Here is a 23,613-nt window from a genome sequence, read left to right on the forward strand (position 1 = left end):
GTATCGCATGATTGAGAAATTGTGTCTATATTTTTGAATATCCCCACTAAGACTTTTGGCATTGTGAGTGCAATTTCTCTTTTATTTTTGTATTCCTAGCATCTAAAATATATTCAGGCACAAAAGTCAGTAAATACTTATTGAATGAATGTATAATTGAATGTCACAAATAATATTCATAATAGAGTTTCCCATTAGTTCTAAAATATGTTGTTGGCAATGCTTTCAAACTTGCTGCTTATTTTATTTTGGTGACTTTGACTTTTTACTTGTGGTGTTGTGGGTTTAAATGCAAAATGAAAGCTCTCAATCATTCTGGTGGAGGCAAACTGTAAAGTGCTTTATGTTTTCTTTCTGTTGTTATATCCAATCTGATAAAAGGTTGATTGTATGGTATTGAAAACTAATTAATTTTGCTTCCAGTTTCTTTGAAGTTTGCAGCCTCCTGAGATCTAAACTTTATTCCCCTAAATCAATGATGTAATGGAGGACTGATATCTTTCCTCTGAGACCTCTGAGAAATAAGTTTTTTGCAATGTTTTGAAATTTTTCTTGTAGTCAGTTTTACCTGCAGTATTGTACAAAAACAAGCAAATTCGTTGTGTGTGTGTGTGTGTGTGTGTGCGCGCGCGTGCGCTTTTTTTTTTTTTGTAATGGAATCTCCCTCTGTTGCTCAGGCTGGAGTGCAGTGGTGCGATCTCAGCTCACTGCAACCTCTGCCTTTTGGGTTCAAGCGATTCTCCTGCCTCAGCCTCCCAAGTAGCTGGGACTACAGGCGCACGCTGCCACTCCCGGCTAATTTTTTGTATTTTAGTAGAGACGGGGTTTCACCATGTTGCCCAGGCTGGTCTCGAACTCCTGAGCTCAGGTAATCCACCCGCCTCAGCCTCCCAGAGTGTTTGGATTACAGGTGTGGGCCACGGTGCCTGGCTGCAAATTAGTTCCAATATTACTAGGTGGAGTGTAGGATTAAATGATATTATTTTCAAGTTGTAATAATTAAAACTCATCTTAAATGTACCAACGTGGATTACTATATGACGAAGATTATCATTAAATTTTTCTATTTGTAGTCTCTCATCGCCAAAACTAGAAGCAGCTCTTGAGATGAAAAACCATCCTTTAAAAAAAAAAAAAGGAAGAACAGTCAGACTAACAAAACAAATAGAGCAGTAGAGCTGACATTATTAAAGAAAACACAAAACAAGCAAATCAGATAGTTGTTTCTTATATTAGTAGATGGACCATTTGCAACTTAAAGGACTGGAAGAATTTGGTTTCAGTATTGTACATTAAATGCAGACATTTAATCTTTAGATTAAGAAACTGTTAAATATAAAAGGAATTAAAGCACAAAAATAAGCAAATTGGAGAGTTATTTCTAATAATACTAGATGTACCATTTGCCACTTAGGGGATTAGAAAAATTGGTTTTAATGTTGTACGTTAAATATAGGTATTTAATCTTCAGATTAAGAAACTATTAAATGTAAAGGAATTAAATTTTATATGCTGAGTTTATCAATGGATAGAAGACAATATATGCTCAATTACTTTTAGGCAAGCAAGTTCAGTTTTTTTTTCTTTTTCCTTTTTTTTTTTTCAAGATGGAGTCTCACTCTCACCCAGGCTGGAGTGCAGTGACATAATCTCTGCCCACTGTAGCCTCTGGTCCCAGGTTCAGGCCATTCTCCTGCTTTGGTCTCCTGAGTAGCTGGGACTATAGGCATGGGCCACCACACCCAGCTAATTTGTGTATTTTTACAACAGACGGGGTTTCATCATGTTGGCCAGGCTGGTCTCCAACTCCTGACCTCAGGGAAGCCACTGTGCCCGCCCAAGTTTGGGTTTTTAATGCGTTGGTCAAATGAGCCTATTTTATTTGAATAATAGGCATATTTTAATAGTAATGATTTAAATTATAGTTTGTGAACAAAATATATAAAGCAATAATTAGGTCCATATTTTTATTTTAAAAAACTATACTTTTATAATTACTAATTTTGATCCATTTTATAGAAGATAAAATTGTAATGATCTGTGTGGGTGTATGTGGGAGGCAATTGCATTTCAAGATGTGGATTTAAAATATTAAGCAATGTTCTTGAGAATCTTCCTATTGGATGTTCAGTCTCAATGAGTGTATTTGCTGTAGTTCCACTCCAGTCATGCAGGTACTAAACCCTTTACATTTTTCTTTGCATCTTCTGACTTCTGAATCAAACAGATGTATTTTTGTGTTTTTACTAGTGGAATTAAGGTATATTATGGTTGAAGAAATGGAATTAATTTTACTCGCTCTGTATGGTTGATTAAAATACCATATTTAGGCTGGGCGCAGTGGCTCACACTTGTAATCCCAGCACTTTGGGAGGCTGAGGCGGGTGGATCACCTGAGGTTAGGAGTTCGAGACCGTCCTGGCCAACATGTTGAAACCCTGTCTCTACCAAAAATACAAAAATTAACCGGGTGTGGTGGCACACTCCTGTAATCCCAGCTACTCGGGAGGCTTAGGTGGGAGATTGGCTTGAACCTGGCAGGCAGAGGTTGCAGTGAGCCGAGATCCTGCCACTGCACTCCAGCCTGGGTGACAGAGCGAGACTCCGTCTCAAAAAGAAAAAGAAAAAAAATTCATATTTAGCAGTTGGTAAAGTATTGGCATTCCTGTTTCAATGGAAAATCTAGGATCTGGGAAGTTAAATAACTCATCCGTGGTCACAAAGTTAGGGAGTGGAAAAGTTGCAGGTCAACCAAAATTAACTTAGTTATTTGTACATTGAGTAAAGTTTTTTTTGCTTTGTTCAAAATAAGCCAAAATAAATATTTAATTGATGTGTTTTCTTTTATAATGATAGCTCTATTTGTTTTGTTAGTCTGACAGTTCTTCTTCTTCTTCTTCTTTTTTTTTTGTTTTTTTTGTTTTACAGGGATGGTTTTAGATTGTCTTCTCAAGAAGCTGCTTCTAGTTTTGGTGATGATAGACTACTAATAGAAAAATTTATTGATAATCCTCGTCATATAGAAATCCAGGTTGGTACATTTAAAATGCTTTTTCATTACTGTGACTTTAAAATAATTTCATTTCATCCTATTGGAATGATCTTTTCTTCCATGTACAATGATTATGAATTGTTTTGATACGTACAAAATAAATCGATTACCTGCCTTTGGAATCTGTTGTACTTTCTGTTAAAGTGCTAGGATGCTGGTTGAGATTGGGAATGATACAAAAATCTACCTCCAAAAAAAGCATTCCCAAGATAGCTGACCAGGCTATGTCGTTCCAAGACTGGACCATTATAGGGCATTTTTAAAAAAAGAAAATTGCCTGACCTGGACTCCTGTACTACTTCAGTTTACCAAATATCCATGTAGCTTGCTATGACAGGTGTTCTGCAAGGAGCTGGTTGTATAGAGATTCGTAAATCATTTCTTCTATTCAGTTTAAGATGTTAATCCTTAAAGCATTAAAAACCCATTAAAACAACATGGGTTTTCTAAAATAAAACAAGGAAGAAGACAAGTCTGTTGAAATTTTCATTTGCCTGTTGAAAATGCCTTCATGCTAATTTTATACATTATGACCGTGAATTGATATGTAATAGCTAAAATTGATTTAAAAAAATGTCAAATTAGAAATAACGAATTTTAAGTGTTTTTTAAAATCTTAATTTGCTGTGGAGAGAGAACCAGATAAATAAAAGGTTTTTTGCTGACCTTATATTTTCTGACATGGGCATGATATAAAAAGTCCTAGATTCTGTCAGTTTGTTCTTTAAGTTTAATGGTCACTTTACATAGATATTATTTATGGGTAGAAAATCAACATTTAGATCCTCAAATTTTCTAAAGTGAGAAAAAATATCTAAATTTATATAATCAGTTGGATGTTTTACAACATTGAACACAGTTTATTTCTGAGGCTAGCAGGCTTTGTTTTTGCCTTTTTAAAAAGATTTTCTAAATTGAGATATTGTATATATATGATATCTGTATATCATATATATATATACACACACAGTGAAATCCATAAATCTTAAGTGTACAATTCAAGACAATTTCTATACACACACATCTAATTGTGTAACAGCCATCCATATCTAGATAGAGAATGTCCCATCACAGCTCTTCCCAGTCCATACCTACCCATGGCCACCAAAAGTAACTGCTGTTCCTATCTGATGTCATAGATTAGTTCTTAAATTGCGTAAATGAAATCCAGTGATGTACTCTATCATGTCTTCTTTTTCACACATCATCGTGTCTTTGAGATTCTTCCCTGCCAGCATGTGATATTTTCAATTTTTAAAAACAGTTAGCCATATTAGTGGACTTGTGATGATATGTCTGTTGTCCTTTGCTTCTAAGAATTGCTCTGTGCTCTCCCATTGTTTGACTCACCTGTAGTTTATCCATTTTCCTATTGATGGATCTTTGAGTTTTTAGTTTCTTTATATTAGAAATAAATTGCTATGTCTTTTTATGAACATATATACATCTCTCGGATAGACTGAGGAGAGATATTATTGGATTACGTAGTAAGGTTATTTTTAGTTTTAGTGGGTACTCTGGTTATACTAATATATACTACCACCAGAAATACATGAGAGTTTCCATTAATGCCACCCCTGCCAGCATGTGATATTTTCAATTTTTAAAAACATTTAGCCATATTAGTGGACTTGTGATGATATGTCTGTTTAATTTGCATTTCCCGGATGAATAATGATGTTAAGCATCTGTTTATAAGCTTATTGACCATTTGAATGGCTTATATTGTGAAGTGACTTCTCAAACTTTCATCCTTGCCTTCCTTTTTCAAATTAGATTTTTAAAAATGCTTGGAATGTCAGAGTTCTGTATCTATTTTGCTTATGAGTCCTTTGTCAGATGTATGTATGGTGTATCCTTCTCCCTTCATGCGGCTTGCCTGTTCACTTTGATAATAATGTCTTTCAAAGAACAGAAGTTCTGAATTATAGTGAAGTCAAGTTTAGGTCTACTTTATGTACCCTAGTTAGGAGTTTTTTGTATTAGGTATGATATTTAAGTCTGTTACTCTCCTTTAATTATTGTTATTTTGTTTGTTTGGTGTGAGGCAGGGTCAGAGTAATTTTTAAAATTCTGATATCCACTTTCTCCAGCATCATTTATTGCAGTGACCATTTGTTGCAAATTAAGTGAGATTTTGTCATTGTCATAACTATTTTGCTTTTAGAATAAATCCAGAAACCTGATTCTGTAAGTGGTCTAAATGTATTGTTTTTCTGCAGATAGTTTTGATTCTTTTTAGGTTATTTGAATTTCTATGAAAATTTTAGACTTCACTTGTCAACCTGTTCCCCGTACAGACACCTATGCCTACACCCACCCACTCCCACCTCCACCTCCACTCCCATACACCCCATCTGATGGGAAATTTGTATTTGGGTCGTATTGAATCTAGAGATTATTCTGGGGAGAATTGACATCTTAACAGTGTTGAATTTTCTTTTCCTTCCTTCCTTCCTTTCTGCTTTCCTGCCTCCCTTCCTACCTCCCTTCCTCCCTTCCTCCCTTTCTTCCTTTCTTCCTCTTTCTCTTTCTTTCTCTCTCTTTTTTTCTTTCTTTCTCTCTCTCTTCTTGCCTGCCTTCCCTCCTTCCTTCCTTCCTTCATTCCTTCCTTCCTTCCTTTCTCTTTCTTTCTTTCTCTTTCTTTCTCTCTCTGTCTCTCTCCTCTCTTTCTTCCTCCCTCTCCCTCTCCCTCCCTTCATTCCTTCCTTCTTTTCTCTCTCTCTCTCTCTCTCTCTTTGTCTGTCTCCCAGGCTGGAGTGCAGTGGTATAATCATGGCTCACTACAGACTTGACCTCCTAGGCTCAATCAATCCTTCCCCCTCAGCCTCCCCAGTAGCTGGGACTGTAGACGTGTGCTACCACACCCAGCTACTTTTTGTATTTTTTTGTAGAAACGGGGTTTTGTCTTGTTGCCCAGCTGGTCTCGAACTCCTGGGCTCAAGTGATCTGCCTGCCTCGACCTTCCAAAATGCTGGGATTGCAGGCATGAGCCACCGTGCCCAGCCTACAAAGTTGAATTTTCATGGATCCATGAACTGGAATATCTCTTCCATTATTTAGGTCTTGTTAATTCCTTTCAGCACTGTTTTGTATTTTTGAGTGTAGAGGTTTTGTGTATCTTTCATTAGATTTATTCTTAGATATTTGAGGCTTGCGTTGTGTGGCATAGTCTATTATAATAAAGCTTTTTCAGGAAGCAGTATAGCTTAGATACTGTTATAATTTTAGATTCTGTTATAAACGTTATTTTCTATTATAAATATTATTTCGGATCTGGTATCTTTGGTAAATCCACTTGTTTATTTTGTGTATTTTGATGACCTTTTGCTCAGTGACAAGCCACCCCAGAATGTGGTGATTTAAAACAACATTTAAGGCTACACAAGAATTTGAATATACTTAAGATCACCGAACTGTACACTTAAAAATGGTTAAAATGGTCAATTTTTTGTTATAGTATGTTTTCCCACAAAGCACACCACAACGTTTAACGATTCCTCATGATTCTCTGGGTTACTTCGGTTCAGCTGCCGCTGCTTTTGCATCACACATTGTTCTCTGGGGCAGTTGTTATACTGTGACTTGACTGAGTGTCCCGTGTTAGGTGCCCTGGAAGGATGGTGTAAAGCCTGAACTCAGCTGAGACACTTTGGTGGGCAGTGGGGCCTCTGTCTTTCTGTGAAGTCTTGGGGTATCTCTACATGTCTTCTCCATGTAGCATTTCTACAAGGATATCCAGAATTCTTGTCAGTGGTCAGAGCTGCTTGAAATCACTGTCCTACCCTTTGAAGGTTTAGGCTCAGAACTGGCACAAAATGACTTTTGTTGCATTTGTAAAGTTCCTTCCCAGTCTAGAATCATTGCTGGATGGGATTATATAAGGGTGGGACGACCAGGATTTGTGTTGTACATGGGGTCATCTTTCGATACCAACTACCACAACCCATTCTTTGGCCCTCAGTGATCATGCCCTGTCATAAACAGAATACATGCAACTTCCTTTCCAACTTGGTCCAGGTCTGGATGATACTTTTTTTTTTTTTTTTTTTTTTACGGAGTCTCGCTCTGTCGCCCAGGCTGGAGTGCTGTGGCGCAATCTTGGCTCACTGCAACTTCTGCCTCCCAGGTTCAAGTGATTCTCCTGCCTCAGTCTCCTGAGTAGCTGGAATTACAGGCTTGTGCTATCATGCCCAGCTAATTTTTGTATTTTTAGTAGAGGCGGGGTTTCATCATGTTGGCCAGGCTGGTCTCAAACTCCTGACCTCAAATGATCCACCCACCTTGGCCTTCTAAAGTGGTGAGATTACAGGCATGAGCCACTGTGCCCGGCTTGAGACTTCTTATGTATGGTCCTTCAAGAACAGTTCTTCTGGTGCAAATACCTGAATTTAAAGTCTGATATTTATTCATCCAGTGTACAATGATGAGAAAAGGATATGACACTCCAATAAATACCCCTATTTGACACAGTTAAGAAAGGGAGGCACACAGTAGTCATTGGTTCTTAGCAATTGAGAGCCAGCATGAAAGCCGAGAGATCCCTTTCGAGGTTCTTGCAGTCATAATTTTGCTGAGAAAATGATGGTGGTTTGGGCCATAGGGTTGGCATTGGAGGTGGTAAGTTCTGATTGAATTCTGGGTATTTTATGAAGGTAGACCAGATTTTCTAATAGTGCATTGGAAGTGGTAAGGTGTGATTGAATTCTGGGTATTTTGTGAAGGTAGACCAGATTTTCTAATAGATGGATGTTATGTACAAGAAAAAAAAAATAAGGTGATTTTAGGGTTTTGGCCTGAGAAATGAGAAGAATGGAATGGCCTTTTACTGAGATAGGAAAGACTGTGAGATGTGCTTGTTTCCGAGGGAGGAAATCCAGTTATAAAGTTGAACAAATCAAGGTTGAAATGCCCATTAGATATCTAAGTGTAGGTACTGAGTAGACAGTTGGCTCTTTAAATCTGTAATTTAAGGGAGATATTTAGATTGTCCTTCTTGTAAGATCCTAGGGGCAGAATTAATTTTGTCCTTCACTGTATTCCCCATCCAGCACTTGTTCACACTACTGGAAGACCACTTAGGTAGGCTGTTTTATCTTTAACTCGTTGAATTTCCTAATAGGCCATGAGGTCCTTGAGCGTAGAGAGTAGGTCTTACTCATTTGCTGTCCCCAGCAACCAGACCATTGTCTTTCACATAACTAATACTCAATAAGTGTTTGTTATTTTGTGTTAAGTAATTACATATCTAGATCAGCTTTTTAGTTTATTTTATTTAGCCATGGCATACAGCCTGGGTGATGTTTTCAAACATAGGTGAAAATGCCTCCCAGTAACTTAAGTAGGCAACACAGATGTTCTCATATCTGATCTATACTTGGAAGGGTTTTTAGTTTACTTTTCTTTAGTTTTCACTTATTTATTTATATTAGCTAATTTCTACACATTATAAAGAGTAATTAATAAAAAGTAAGCATCCGTTTTACTCTGTCCCTAAGTCCTCTAGTTTCTGTTACTAAATGCAGGCACTGTTACTGTTTCTTGGCTATTCCTCTGTACACAGTCTATGAAGTATATATGTGTGTGTCACCTATTATTTTTCACATGAGCCGTTATATACTATGTCCTTTCCACAATGAAACCTCACTGGCAGCGTGAATGGCACCTCTCTTTGTGGCGTAAACCAGTATTTCTCAACCAGGGCACTACTGGCATTTCCTCGATTGGGTCTAGGGATACCAATGGGCTTGCATTATGTGACATAGTCTATTATAATAAAGCTTTTTCAAAAAGCAGTATAACTTAGAGATTTTTCTACATTCAGTATGTGTAAACCTATGCATTTTTTTTAAAAACTCATGATGCATTTAAGGATTAACTGCTCTTAAAAACAGTATTTATTTATAATGTTTTCTGATTGCGTGGCTTCCTCATTTATTTAATGGAATAAATAATCACCAAATCATTTTTGTTGAGTGCCTAGTAAGTGCATAGAATTTTAAAAAAATGAACTGGGAGACTATACAGAATTTAGAGAAGAACAAACTCTTGATTCTGTATATGAATCTGATATTTTATAGTTGGAAATATTTCTGAGAATTCATGGTTATTTTGGGTTTATTGCTTGGAGACTGTCTGCTTTTACTTTCTTGTCAACTAGAATTTAAAAAGAGGTTGAGAGTTATTTTAATGATTTCAAATATTTTTAGATTTACTTCATGCAGCTGCCTTTAAGTCTTAGAAAATTCCAACTTATTGGCATTTTATTGCTGTTATGTTTTCCTTCATTGCTTGGAATCATTCTTGAGTTTCAGAAAGGGTTTGTTCCTAAAAATTAACTTTACAGTCATATATTAACTATTTATTTTACATTTTACCAATTATAACCATAATCTTTATTTATTTGGTTTTTTTCAGCAGCCATATAAAATATTAAGACTGATATTATCTGCTGTTTATAATGCACGAAGAAACAGAATGACTTGTCCAAAGAAGTTGCATAGCTGTTTGGAACTAAAATTAGTGCCTGGTCTTTTGGCTTCTAAAACAGATCTTACCTCTGTAAATCTAATATATGTATTTGGAAATATACATCAGCTCCTTAAATCTGAAAATAGATTGGTCCATTTCTGAAAATCAGATGTTCTAGGCAAAAACTTTAATAAAGACCTGCTTCTGAGTTTCCAAATTTAGCTGAAAAAGATACATATTAAATTTGAATTTCAGATCAACAATGATTTTTTAAAATCATTGTTCCATGTAGTACTCGGGACATAGCTAGAAAAAAATTATTCATTATTTATCTGAAATTCAAATGTAGCTGGATATCTTGTATTTTATCTGGCAATCTCAGCTTATTTTCCATTACACAGATTGAATATATCTCTTAACTGAAATGCTTGGGACCAGAAATGTTTCAGATTTCAGATTTTTTTGGGTTTTGGAATATTTGCATTTATACCTGCTGGTTGGGTATCCCTAATCTGAAAATTCAAAATGCTCCAGTAACCATTTACTTTGAGCGTCATGTCAAAACATTTCAGCTTTTGGAGCATTTTGGATTTCAGATTTTCAGGTTAGAGATGTTCAACGAGTATCGCAAATGGGAAAAACTATAATGTGTTGTATGTTAACTCCAGACCTTTTATCAGTTTCCTAGAACAAAAATAAACCAAGTAAAGACATCCATAGATAAATAACAGATTATATATTGGATGTAAGTGCATGCAGTGTCATTTCCCAATCAACAGACATTTAATAATGTTAACTTCAAGCAGTTGTTTGTAATAAAGCTGTGGTGGCAGTCCTCAGCAACATTGACATCCAGTGTTTATCCCCTTCACTAACACTCAGTGTCCTTCACAACATTTGTGCAACTGATTCTGATGTTTTACTCATTGTATTTGAAAGGTGATATGAACACTTTTTCCTCAAATCTTTTTGATAAAAATGTTTTATTGAGCTTTGGAATGATAAAGTTTTCCTTTATTAACATGAATCAAAATAATGTTTTGAGAGGTATGTATATACTATGAGTTTTGAGTATTAAAAACCAAGAGATGTTGCATGGGGAAAATATTAACCATCATCTATTTTGTGGGTGTGGTTATATGGTTTTTCAAATGGTATTGCTCTTTCAGGTTCTAGGTGATAAACATGGGAATGCTTTGTGGCTTAATGAAAGAGAGTGCTCAATTCAGAGAAGAAATCAGAAGGTGGTGGAGGAAGCACCAAGGTAAGTCTCTCCCAGGGAATGTTTATAAAGCGGCTGCTTTTATTTATTTCGTTCATTCACTCATTCATTCATTCAGAGACAGGGTCTCGCTCTGTTGCCCAGGCTAACGTGCAGTGGTGCAATCACAGCTCACTGCAGCCTCCACCTCCCAGGCTCAAGTGATCCTCCCAACTCAGCCTCCCATATAGCTGGGACTAAGGCGAGTGCCACCATGCCCAGCTAATTTTTGTATTTTTTGTTGAGATGGGGTTTTGCCATGTTGCTTATGCTGGCCTTGAACTCCTGGCCTCAAGAGATTAGCCCACCTCAGCCTCCCAAAGTGCTGGGATTATAGGTGTGAGCCCCTGCACCCAGCCACATTTCTTTTTTTATTTGTTTGCTTTATTGGCTACAATTGCACTAATGTTCATGTAGACTCTCTTACTGCGTATTTTTATAATTAAGAATTTGTTACTTGATTTCCTCAGTGCTTTAATGTATAAAAATAAGAGAATACTTGAAAAAGAAATGGGTTTTTATTAGAGGAGAAGTTGGGTAGACAACCAACTATGACTTTTGCAGGCTTCTAGGAATTATGGAACCTGATGGTATTTCACGGGATTTCTAGACTTTCATGTTGGTGAAGGGTTCATAAAGTTGGTCCTGAATTTATCCTACCATGAAAGGCTTTTGGAGTGTGGTTCTTGGAAATTCCCTGAATTATCAGAGCCACTTTGGGTACTTCTCCAGGGCACCTTTCATGAGTTTGGTGTATGGAGCCTCATTTCTAATTTGATGCTAGTTTACTATTTGTATATACTCTGGTATTCTCTTTGTTCTTAAAAATCCTCAGGTGAGTGTTCCTAGTAATTTTTAATTACCAGACACTAAGAAATACAGCTTATTGTAGCTTTAATCAGCTGAGCTAGCATATCTTGATATAATACCTATATAGTTTCTGAACATAGTGAGAATGTGAGTGTATTTTTAATCCCAGAGTAATGGTAAAAATTAAACTCTATTTTAGTTATATTGGTTTTTAAAAATATAGCATGGTGTATTAATTTTAAAGCATGGACCCCAAATCCTTTGACATTTTTCTCTTTGAGCAGTGAGGGGAAAGATCAGTGTTCCCTTTTCTTGATTCTGTGCTCTGTGAATGCTTGACCCATAGACTACTTAGAAGTGATGCTGTGCCAGCTTCCAGCCCAGGCCTTGGGAAACTGCCAGCTTCCACTTCCTGTTCTCATGGGATGCTTGTGCTTACACACCAGCCAGTATGCTGTGAAGAACTGTGTAGCTTACATAAGATGTGGCCATCTAGTTCTCAAGGCCCAGGATCAGGATGTAAGAAGGGAGGAAGAAGAAAAGCCAAAGGGAATCCTCTTCCGTGTCTTTAGGAAGATCCTGAAAGATGCCGAAGCTAATTACTTGGTGTTGATCTGAAGTTAGACACTTAGCTAGGGAGACTTATAAATATCTTTTTCTTAAGAAACCGTGTGCTGAGCTAGAACTAATTCTGTAGTACTGTAATACTGTAGTATGGAAGAAGGGGAAAAAGGATACCGGTAGAACAGTAAGAGTCTTCAACACACTTGTCTTGTAATTTTCTGTTTCCTTGACTGCATTATCAATTCCAATTCAATTAACATTCTGTTTTTAGTCAAAATCTACTCAAGTCTTACCTGGGATAGAAATCTTTCCCAGACTGGGAACCTTGAATCATAAAACCTATTTGTTTTTTCTCTTTGTCTAGAAATGTAAACTTCTCATAATGAATACCATATCTACTTATTTAGAGAAAAAAAGGAAAATTTACAGCAGTAGGAATCAAAATGAAAAAACTAGAATTCATCATTAATACTGACTTGATATGTATTTGTACACTGTGAAATGTTAAAATAAATGGAATGTGCAGTTTTCAGTTCCTAGAATAAGAATTGCCTGGGCACGGTGGCTCACGCCTGTAATCTTAGCACTTTGGGAGGCTGAGGTGGGAGGACTGCTTGAGCCTAAGACTTTGAGAGCAGCCTGGGCAACATAGTGGGACTTCATCTTTACAAAAAAGTAAAAACTTAGCTGACTGTTGTGGTATATGCCTATAGTTCCAGCTACTTAGGAGGCTGAAGTGGGAGGATTGCTTAAACCCAGAGGTCGAGGTTGCAGTGAGTCGAGATCATGCTACTGGATTCCAGCCTGGGTGAGAGAACAAGACCCTGTCTCAAAAAAAAAAAAAAAAAACAATCTACTAATGTGCTTTGAGGGCAATGCTAGCTAGGGTCATTCATATCTCTGGGTATCTAGCAGGGCTTTTGAAAAGGACAAGGGCAAGATCAAATAGGAGAAAGAAAAGTTCAACGAAACGCAACGAAAATCCCCAAAAGGTAAGAAAATAAATGGTAAGTGGGTTTTTTTTTTAGTTGCATTAGTTTTGTCAGCCAATTATTATTGAAATGTCATCTATGTCTGTACGTTAGCTTAATGCAAACTATATTATCGATAAGATTCAAAACACTTGAACCCATTGTTTTTTTTTAACTTCACCAAAAGGGAGACAGTAGGAAGTACACCTCCCACCTGTGAACTCTTCCCCCTCCGGCACCCCAGGCCAACTTGAATATATTCAAGGCTCTGAGTCTAACTAGCAATCTGTATGAAATAGAAATGTAATGTGAATGTTAAAAGACACCATGGGGTTGCATGCAGTTGAACCAAGAATGGGAGGAATGAGACAGTAAAATGACCAGATCCTTGGCCAGAAAATGGGGAAGGGGGCATTCCAGATTAAAAGAGTCTTAAGATACAAAAACCAATCAAATGCAGTTTTGGACCTTATTTGGATCCTGATTCAAAGAAATCAGCTATATAAAGATATTTATGAGATAGAGAAATTTGAATACTAAGTGGATATTAAATGCTTTTAAGAAGTGGATATTAAATGTTTTTAAGAAGTTCTTGTTTTTTGTGTGGTTGTGTTACAAAAGAGTACTTTATCTCATAGAAACAGTTATGTATGTTTTTACAAGTGAAATGATACCTAATTTGAGATTCACTTTAAAAACAATAAAGGGTAGGCCTGGTAGAGAAGTGGGCATGTAGCACAGATAAAGCCAGAGTGGCTATGTATTAATAATTGCTATATATTGGAGGCAGGTTCATGCAAGTTTATTATACTATTCCGTAATAAAGCTTTTCTAGCATGTTGTCTCAATCCTGCTCATTTGAGAATAATTTTAACCCACAAGTTTCTCAGAGCCTTTCTTTCATAGAAGCAAAATCTGTGAAAATGCAGAAGTGGTTTGATGATATTTTTTCACGGTTTGTTGAAATCATTTTAGCTTAACTTGCCTGCCTGAAGGTGGGTTTGGTATCTTGATGCCAAACATGCAGGATTTAGTGGATATATTGCTGATTTTTGTTATTTGTGGTGGTTATGTTCTCCAGAGTCACCTTGATTACTGAATTAGTCTACACTGAATAATTGCCCCAGGGGAAATACAGTGTTAGGTTCCTGCGAGCCTTTGCTCATAACATTTTCCTCAGTGGATTAACACATAATTTTGTTTTATGTGTATTTCTTATTTAATATCTGTGGTTGATTCATTAACAGTGAACTCACAATCCTGGCCAACAAGACTAACACATGCCTGAGTGAAGCTTATTCCACACACATTTTCTCCAGACAGTACTTCTTGGCCTTCTTGCACATGGAAACCCCAGACAGCACCTAAGCACAACGCTTGGAGGGCCATTTCACGCAGTGAAATGACACATACACACACACAAACACACACAAATGCAAAAAAAGTGACACTAAATAGACTTTGAAAAGGATGCTTGTTATAGTATGAGCATTGAAACAGGAAGGAAGAGCATCACCTTGTTCAGCCTTAGCATGCTGGAGTCTCAAATTTTTCACCTCTCTGCACTTGTTCACAAAGGACGATGAAAGCGCCTTAAGTATTGATTTTGGGGTTACAAATAAATTTCAGCAAGTAGGCACATTTGTAAATGTGGACTCTATGAGCAGTGAGGATTGATTGTGTATGTTAGTTTCTAAGAAGTTATTTTTCTCCCAGTTTTTGGCTCGAGGCAGTTCTGAATATATATGTATATATGTTAAATATTAGAAGTTGAAGAGATAACAAGAATCAGCAATATATCCACTAAATCCTGCATGTTTGGCTTCAAGATACCAAACCCACCTTCAGGCAGGCAAGTTAAACTATATTTTGTAAATGGATTGAAGTTGCAGAGTAATGTGAAAAGTTCAAATGTTAGTTTTATACAAATCCAAAGTTGACTTTTTAAGCATGTTATGCTTAATAATATAGTCAACATATATTATAAAACGTATATAAAGCATCATATTTTGAATTCTTAAATTGATATAGATGATCTATATCTGAGAAAACTTTAAGAAAACGTGTATGTAATGCACACAAAAGATAAGTTGATTTTTGTCTAAAATGTAGACAAACACTTTTTCTGTATATGTAGCATTTTTTTGGATGCGGAGACTCGAAGAGCAATGGGAGAACAAGCTGTAGCTCTTGCCAGGGCAGTAAAATATTCCTCTGCTGGGACCGTAGAGTTCCTTGTGGACTCTAAGAAGAATTTTTATTTCTTGGAAATGAATACAAGACTTCAGGTAACAACAACTGTTTTTTATTCCTCTCCATGCCTCTGTACGTTACCCTTCCTTCTCCACCACTTTTTGTTTTATGAAAGTTAAAAAATTAACTCCATAAAGTGTTAAATATTTAGTTTTTATGCTTGTGCTGGGACATCTGTTAGGAATGATGGATAAGTATCCCTCTAAAGTTCAGTATCTAGGCCTCTGCTTTGTCACTGTTAATACTTTATGTTGGAAATACCACTTTGTTTTTTTCCTGAACCTTTCTATATGAACTGTATTTGTCAGTGTGTATGTGCTGTTAAGAGAAATTACTCTAGCTATTATAAATAGGAAGTGATTCAGTGATTACAAAATCTTTGGAAGGATGGAGGAAGGAAGGGTACCCAAGAGTGAACTTCTGGAGTAACCCCCACTGCTGTACCACCCAACCAGGCTCCCAGAGGAACCGGCACCTCTGCCACAGTGAGGAGGTTGAGAATCAAGTGGCTGCCCTTAGAACTGTTGGCTTTGCGGGACATGTTCCTTAGTTCTAACCGAATCTCAGGAAGCTACTGGTGTTGTAACTGGTGGCTTTATTTCCTTCCTTCTTCCCTTTTTTCTTTTGTTTAAATTGTGAACTATACAGAAACATACATAGAACACAGGTGAATAATTGAACATATTATTATAAAGCAAAAATCTATGTAAACATCAACTGGGTCTAGAAGTATTTACAAAACAGCCAGCTCTTTTTACACCAGCCTCATTCTCTTCCCCTTCTCAATGATTCTGATTCCCCCTCCATCTTCCCTAGAGCTGTCTCCTATCTGACTTCTCAGAACCTTCAGTTTTCATATCATTCTTCCTTTGAATTATACATACCTAAGCAGCATTATTGCTTTTGTTTGTTTTTTAAAACTTTATAGTAATGGGATTGTATAGTATTTATTTTTCTGTGCCTGGCTTCTTTTTTCAGCATGGTATTTGTGAGATTCATGCTGTTTCATGGAACTCCTGTATGATACGTTTTCTAAGAAAATGCCACTATTTCTTTATCTATTAGATTTCTATAGATAGATTATTTCTAGTTTTATGAAATTTGTGTTGGTTTGCTAGGACTACCATAACAAATGATCATAAACTGTAGCTTAACACAACAGAAATTTGTTCTCTTACACTTCAGGAGGCCAGAGTCTATCATGCAGGTTCCAGCTGAGTGGGTTCCTTCCTGGGAGGTTGGAGGGAGAATCCACTCCATGTCTGTCTCCTGGTTCTGGTGTTGCTGACAGTCCTTGGTGTTCCTTGGCTTTGGCAGCATAACTCTGATCCCTGCCTCAGATGTCATGTTGCCTGCTCCCTGTGCATCTCTGTGTCCAGAGTTCCGGTTCTCTATAGGGACACTAGTCACATTGGATTCAGGACCCTTCCTGTTTAGTACGGCCCCATCATAATGTGATTACCTCTGCCAAGATCCTGTTTCCAAGTAAGGTCATGGGCACAGGTTGTGGGTGGATGTGAATTTTGACAGGACACTCTTCAGTGCAGTACGCCATTCAAAAAACACATGTGGCCTACAGAGATAAATAGATTAGTGCTTGCCTAGGACTGGGGTGCGTGAGTGGGGAAATTATGGGCTGATGACTAAGGGGTGGAATAGGACAGGGGAGACTGAGAAAGGCATACTTATGCCTAAAAGCAGTGTCAACTCTTCTTCTGTTAGGCCTTTAGGGGACGGGGTAGGTGGCAGGGGGTGTGGAGTCACTGCAGGCATGAGCTGGGTCGAGCTTAAAGCATTCCTGCCGTGGTTTTCACATGTGCACCAAGGGGCTGCTTGTGGGGTTTCTGCATGCCTGCTTCATCCTGAGCTTGAGGGCTTGCCTCTGACCCTGTGCTTCATGGGAGCCGTGTCTTTATGCCTGTGCCTTTTCCCAGAGGGAGACTCCCTTGGGCCCTGGTTAGCCCTCCCATGGGTGCAGGAGGGCTGTTTTCTGTTCCCTGTGCCTTAGTGGTAGACAGACCTTGTGTCCTTGAATTTTGAGGCGAGTTCCGCAGTGGCCCTGCCGCTCCCCAGCGGTCGGGAAGCTGATGGTCTGGGCTTCAGGTGGATTTCTACCTCTTTCTTGATGGTTATCTTTCGCATGCTGTGGCTTTCTTCATCCTTTCACTCTCGACCTTGCTGTATGAAGACAGTTCACATGTGCCTCTGTAAGCAGTGTATAATTTTTCAGCCCAGTTTGATATCTTCGTCTTGTATCTTGACCATTTGCTCATTAGAAAGTTAGCAGAAATGCTGGTATATTTGAGTTTAAATTTCTAATTTTTAAAAATGTTTTCTTCTTGTACAATGTCTGGTCTTTTTCCTTTCTTTTGCAGTATTTATCATTTAATTTTTTTCCTGTACAAGTTTGGGGGTTATAAATACTTCTGATCTTTTGGTAGAACCTCTACATTACAACATACATCCTTAATTTATCAAAATCTGATAACAGTATGTTTTCACCTGAGCTGCCAGACTGTACAAGGGAGCTTAGAACATTTAAAGTCCGTTTACTGTCTCCTGACTTGAGTACAATTATCCCTCAAGGCCATTTCTCTTATTATTTTAGTCATCATTCATTCCATTCCTCCCACATATTTACCTTTTGTTTGTCTTACTTTGTTTCTGGTAGTTTCTTTTAGAGGTTTACTTGTGACAAACTCTTTTTGTTGGCAGCCAATGACTTTATGTTGCCTCGTTCATGAAATGCGTGTTTACTCCTCTTAGGCATCTTGGCTGTGTGCAGTGGCTCACCCCTGTAATCCCAGTGCTTTGGGAGGCTGAGGTGGGAGGATCCCTTGAGCCCAGTAGTTCAAGATCAGTCTGGGTAACATAGAACCTGTCTGTACCAAAAAAAAAAAGAAAAAGAAAGAATTAGAAATCTTAGTTTGGCTAGTAATTTTTTCAATTTATTGAAAATATTATTTCACTGTTTCTGGCGAGACTTCCCCACTCATTCTGTATTCTGCCTATTTGGACATAACTGCTTTTTTCTTTTGGTAGCCTTTATGAATTTCTGTTTCTCTTAGATTTTCTTTAACTTTTCGCTGATTCGCATACATGTATACGTGGAATTTATTGAATATTTTGTCTGTGGATTAACGTCTTTTAATATTTTTTTGGAAATTCTCCACCATTACTTCTGGCACAATCTCACACACACACACACACACACACACACACACATGAATAAACCTGTAACTTTCATTTTAGACCTCCTTAATATATCTCTTATGTTTCTTATGCTCTCTTTGATATTTTTCATGTTTTTTGGAAAATTTCTTCGGTCTTTCTTACCTTCCCTTATGCTGTGTTTAATTAATTAATCACCCATTGAGTTCCTGATTTCAATTGTTTGTATTTCAGTTCTGAAGTTTCTGTTTGGTTCTTTTAAAAGTATGATTCAATGGCTTTTATCTTTTCCTGTCTCCTATTTGAATTTTCAATTTTGGCTTTTATTTTTTGAACATAATTAGCTTACTTGTTTTGTAGTACGTGTCTGATATTTTGACATATGACATCTTATGACTACTTCTATTATCTGTTTTTTGTGCTGTTTCTTGGTTCTGCTGTTGAGTTCCTGTTGGGCCTTGTTATTATACTGTCATATACAGTTATTTTAAAAATTGTTATTTTATTGATTAATTAAAACCCAGGATGATGGATTCTTTCTTATAGAGATTTTTCAATTTTTTTTCTGCTGCATGCCTATGGACAGTAGTATTTTGTGACTATAGCAATCTAAGCTCAAAGTGTAAGGTTCCTTGAACTCCTGAAGGGATACACAGCCCAGCTGCAGTTCTAGAGAATGGTTGGTTTTATTCCAGTTCAGTCTTATCTGTAGGTTGCATTCCTTTGTGGTGCCCACTGAAAGTGGGGGTAGTTTATCAGGGTTCTTTGATAAACTGATACTTTTGATGGCCTCCTGTCTTCATGGTTATGCTTTTGATTTCTTGATGCCACCAAAAGTATAGCTAATATTCATAGTCCTTTTTTCCTGGAATGGCAAATGACTTTAGGGCAGAAATGGTGTTGAGTGTTGGGTTTGCAAATCTGTGTTTTCATCTTGGTTTTGGCTGATTCCTTCCTATATTCTTACCCTGTGATGTTTTTAAGAAGACCTCCCATATCTCCCATTCCCCAGCAATTGTTTTCTAGTCCCCGGTAAGCCCAAGTTCCAAGCTGATGGCTTTAGAGATACATTATGCCTATAGATTAAATAAGTTTGTGTCCTGACTTTCAACACCCCCCAAAAGCAGTGAGCTGGTGGTGGAATGACAGTCTGTGTGCATCACTGCTACCTCACTTTTCCTTTCCAAATTTCATGCATACGCACTTGATTGACACATCCAGAACCTCATGCAGTCACATGGAAACCTCAGCTGTAAGGGAGTCTGGGAACAGGGTTTTTAACCGTCTGTATTCTGCAGTGTAAGAGTATACCGCAGAAGTAGTTTGGAGGGAAAGTCGACTGCCAGCCCACCATTTTCACATGAATATAATCACCACAATTTTAATCTGTAAGTTTTGTGTAAAAAGTTAAAAACATTGCTGCATTTTCATTGTAAAGTGTAACTATCAAATAATGGGGCTGATTTTCATTAAGTGTGGCAGAAGTGATCTATCTAAATTAAATGCATTTTGAGACCAATATTGTAAATACTTGTAGCATTTTTATAGATAGTAGCTCAGTAATTGTTCCTCAAAACTCATACTTCCTTTGAAATCACCTTTGTAGCCTATATTTCACTTTATGACTATCTTTAGAAGTGACAGAATTTTTCTTTTGGAGATTAATTTGATTTTGATTAAAATATATCTTTAAATATATCTAATTAGATAATTAGCTGGGAAATCATGTTTTTGGTTAAAATGGAGACTTTATTTTGTCATAATGAGAATAACAGCTTATAATTTGATTTTGAAGACAATTTGAGATGACTGCAAAATATTTGTATTCTTTTCCAGACCCAAGGGATGTAAGATTTTTAAATTGAGGTACTTATCAGTATTTATGGAATTAACAAATGGGCAGTTTGTTACTGTGTTCTTATGTTATCTTTTTTTCCCATTTGTTTCTGGCTCATTTATCTCAGGTTATAAGTTTGTTCAAGTTTGTGCTGTGGTTATTTCTGTTATAAGACACTATGGTTGAATCTTTTTGTTGTTGTTGTTTTGTTTTGTTTTTTGAGACGGAGTCTCGCTCTGTGGCCCGGGCTGGAGTGCAGTGGTGTGATCTCAGCTTGCAAACCTTCGCCTCCCAGGTTCAAGCAATTCTCCTGCCTCAGCCTCCTGAGTAGTTGGGAGTACAGGCGCGTGCCACCAAACCCAGCTAATTTTTGTATTTTTAGTAGAGACGGGGTTTCACCATGTTGGCCAGGATGGTCTCGATCTTCTGACCTCATGATCCGCCCCCCTCGGGCCTCCCAAAGTGCTGGTATTACAGGCGTCAGTCTCCGTGCCCATCCTGAAGTTGATATTTTTATCAAATCTATGCAGTTGGTCAAGGCTATCTAAGTACCTATGTTTTGTATATTGGATAGCTTGCTGGGAAATTATGTTCTATACCCTCAAAAAATTATAAAAATATTTCTGGAAAAGAAATCAAATTCACAAAGATTTTGTCATATTACCAGATCTAATGTGACATAAATTGTGAATCTTTGATTCATAATGATGTGAATCAGTGCTGTAGAATGTCATGTCTATGTTTGGCCTGAAACTGCCCCACTTCTCACCAGTGGGCTGGGCTCCACACTGCAGGAAAATATTTCGCTAACACCTGCACTTAGCAAACGTCCCAAGGTCTCTGATTGATTAGAGCTCTTGTTCACAAGCACAGCTCTGATAGTACCTAATGCTGTTAAGCATGCTGTTTAAATAGCATTCTATGACTTTTTTTTTTTTTTTTGAGACGGAGTCTCGCTCTGTGGTCCAGGCTGGAGTGCAGTGGCGCGATTTCGGCTCACTGCAAGCTCCGCCTCCCGGGTTCATGCCATTCTCCTGCCTCAGCCTCCTGAGTAGCTGGGACTACAGGCACCCGCCACCTCGCCCGGCTAGTTTTTTTGTATTTTTAGTAGAGACGGGGTTTCACCATGTTGGCCAGGATGGTCTCGATCTCCTGACCTCGTGATCCGCCTGCCTCGGCCTCCCAAAGTGCTGGGATTACAGGCGTGAGCCACCGTGCCCGGCCTCATTCCATGATATTTAAGATCATACTTTGAGACATTTGTCTCCCATTTAATGTGTAATCATATTTTTGTCTCTTGCGGTTTACTTCCAGTGACTGTGATCCTGTCAGTTACCAGAGTAAATTAATTTTAATTTTTTACAACATATCTGTGTGATGGGGGTATTTGATGTGGAGGATATAACTGAATGGGAGCATGAACAAAGAATCTTGGACTTCATATGTGTTCAGAAAACCATTTTTACATATTCCAAATATTTCTTTCTGATATTCTTTAAGCAATCCATTTTTTTTTTTTTTGAGGTGGAGTCTTGCTCTGTTGCCAGGCTGGAGTGTAGTGGCATGATCTCGGCTCACAGCAACCTCCATCTCCCAGGTTCAAGCAATTCTCCTGCCTCAGCCTCTTGAGTAGCTGGGACTACAGGTGCCCGCCACCACACCCAGCTAAGTTTTGTATTTTTAGTAGAGACGGGTTTTACCATGTTGGCCAGGATGGTCTCGATCTCTTGACCTCGCGATCCACCTGCCTTGACCTCCCAAAGTGCTGGGATTACAGGCGTTAGCCACCGCCTCTGACCCAAATGTTCTTTTAATAGTAGATTTTCTCTTTCAAATTTCTTTACTAACCTTAAATTATAACACTTAAGGCACATTCACCAAATTCTTTATCTCCCAAGATATATGTTATCTCTAATTAGTGTTTCAGTTTGAGCTGGAGGGCTATAATTTTCTTTTTTCTTTTTTTCATTTCTTTGAAATTTCCTGATTGAACTTTCACTTTTTCCAGCTTCAGAACTGTTTTTTTTATTTGTTGGTTTGTTTGTTTTGGTAACAGAAATACATGTTCACTTTCTAAATTTCCTTATGAGCGAAATTTGAAATAACAATATAGTTTCTCCATAAAGAGATGCAACACTAAGAAAGTCACCACGTTTGGTGCATTAATAGTTGGTTCAGTTAAGTGGTTTTGTTCTCGGTGTGGTCACAGTTTATGTAACTGGATTACCTATGCTATCTTCACATATCTTTGCTTTATTTTTTTAAGTCACTGATTTTCTGTTGCTTAAAGATAAAGTTTAAATGCTTTTGCATCACAACACAAGCTTTTTTTTTTGTGGCCCTGATTCTTCCCCCCGAGTCCTGTTTCTTGCCAGTGCTGGTCTCTGTGTATGAATTACGAGAGACTCCGTTCTTTTCCCTGAAGATGCCTTTCAGTTTGACTTCTTTGTGCTTTGTATCATGCCACACCCATTGCTTGGAATGTTGTTCTCTGTTCACCGCTCATAGTGAGCACTGAGCTATGTATCCACCCGCACACCCACACACACCTGTCTCCCCTCACCATACTTCTCCCTCATCTCACCTCTCTCCACATTTGAAAGATGGACTGCTAGATGGAGAAATACTCTACGGAAACTAGGATTTTGTTAAAATGCCATTTTATTGAAGTGTAGTCTAGTAGCCACCTTATCCACAGTTTTCCTTTCCAAAGTTTCAGCTACATACGGGCTCTACTTCATTCCAAATATATTAAATGGAAAACTTTAGAAATAAACAATTCATAAGTCTTAGATTGTGCACTATCCTGAGTAGCGTGATGAAATCTCACACCCTCTTGCTCCATCCTGCCTGGGACGTGGATCCTCTCTTTGTCTGGCATCTCCATGCTGTCACACTTCCTGTCCGTGAGTCACTTAGAAGCCACCTCACTGCAGTGAGACATGATGCTGCCACTGCACTCCAGCCTGGACAGAGTGAGACCCTGTCTCTGAAAAACAAAAAAACAAAAAAGGGAAAAAAAACGCCTTGGTGATCAGATCGATTGTATGATACCTCAATGCTTATGTTCAAGTCACCTCTACTTTATTTCATAATGGCCCCAGCACGCACGAGTATTGTTGCTGGCTATTCATATATGCCCGAGAAAAGCCATAAAGTGCTTCCTTTAAGTGAAAAGGTGAAAGTTCTAGGCTTAATAAGCAAAGAAAGCCGGGCGCGGTAG

The 23,613-nt window shown here is 37.8% G+C and overlaps 1 protein-coding gene across 3 annotated transcripts in view; it reads left to right on the forward strand.

The window, feature by feature from the left end:
• The window catches only part of PCCA (propionyl CoA carboxylase, alpha polypeptide), a 478,059-nt gene that overhangs the window by 192,615 nt on the left and 261,831 nt on the right, over nt 1-23,613 (forward strand). For all 3 annotated transcript variants that reach the window (XM_011933842.1, XM_011933840.1, XM_011933841.1), the window contains 3 exons: nt 2,929-3,031; nt 10,693-10,787; nt 15,267-15,417. In XM_011933842.1, the coding sequence (XP_011789232.1) occupies nt 2,929-3,031; nt 10,693-10,787; nt 15,267-15,417 (349 nt within the window). The remainder of the gene's footprint in view (nt 1-2,928; nt 3,032-10,692; nt 10,788-15,266; nt 15,418-23,613) is intronic.

This window comes from Colobus angolensis, unplaced genomic scaffold, assembly GCF_000951035.1.
Source record: "Colobus angolensis palliatus isolate OR3802 unplaced genomic scaffold, Cang.pa_1.0 Scaffold13, whole genome shotgun sequence".
In the NCBI taxonomy this organism is placed as follows: Eukaryota; Metazoa; Chordata; class Mammalia; order Primates; family Cercopithecidae; genus Colobus; species Colobus angolensis.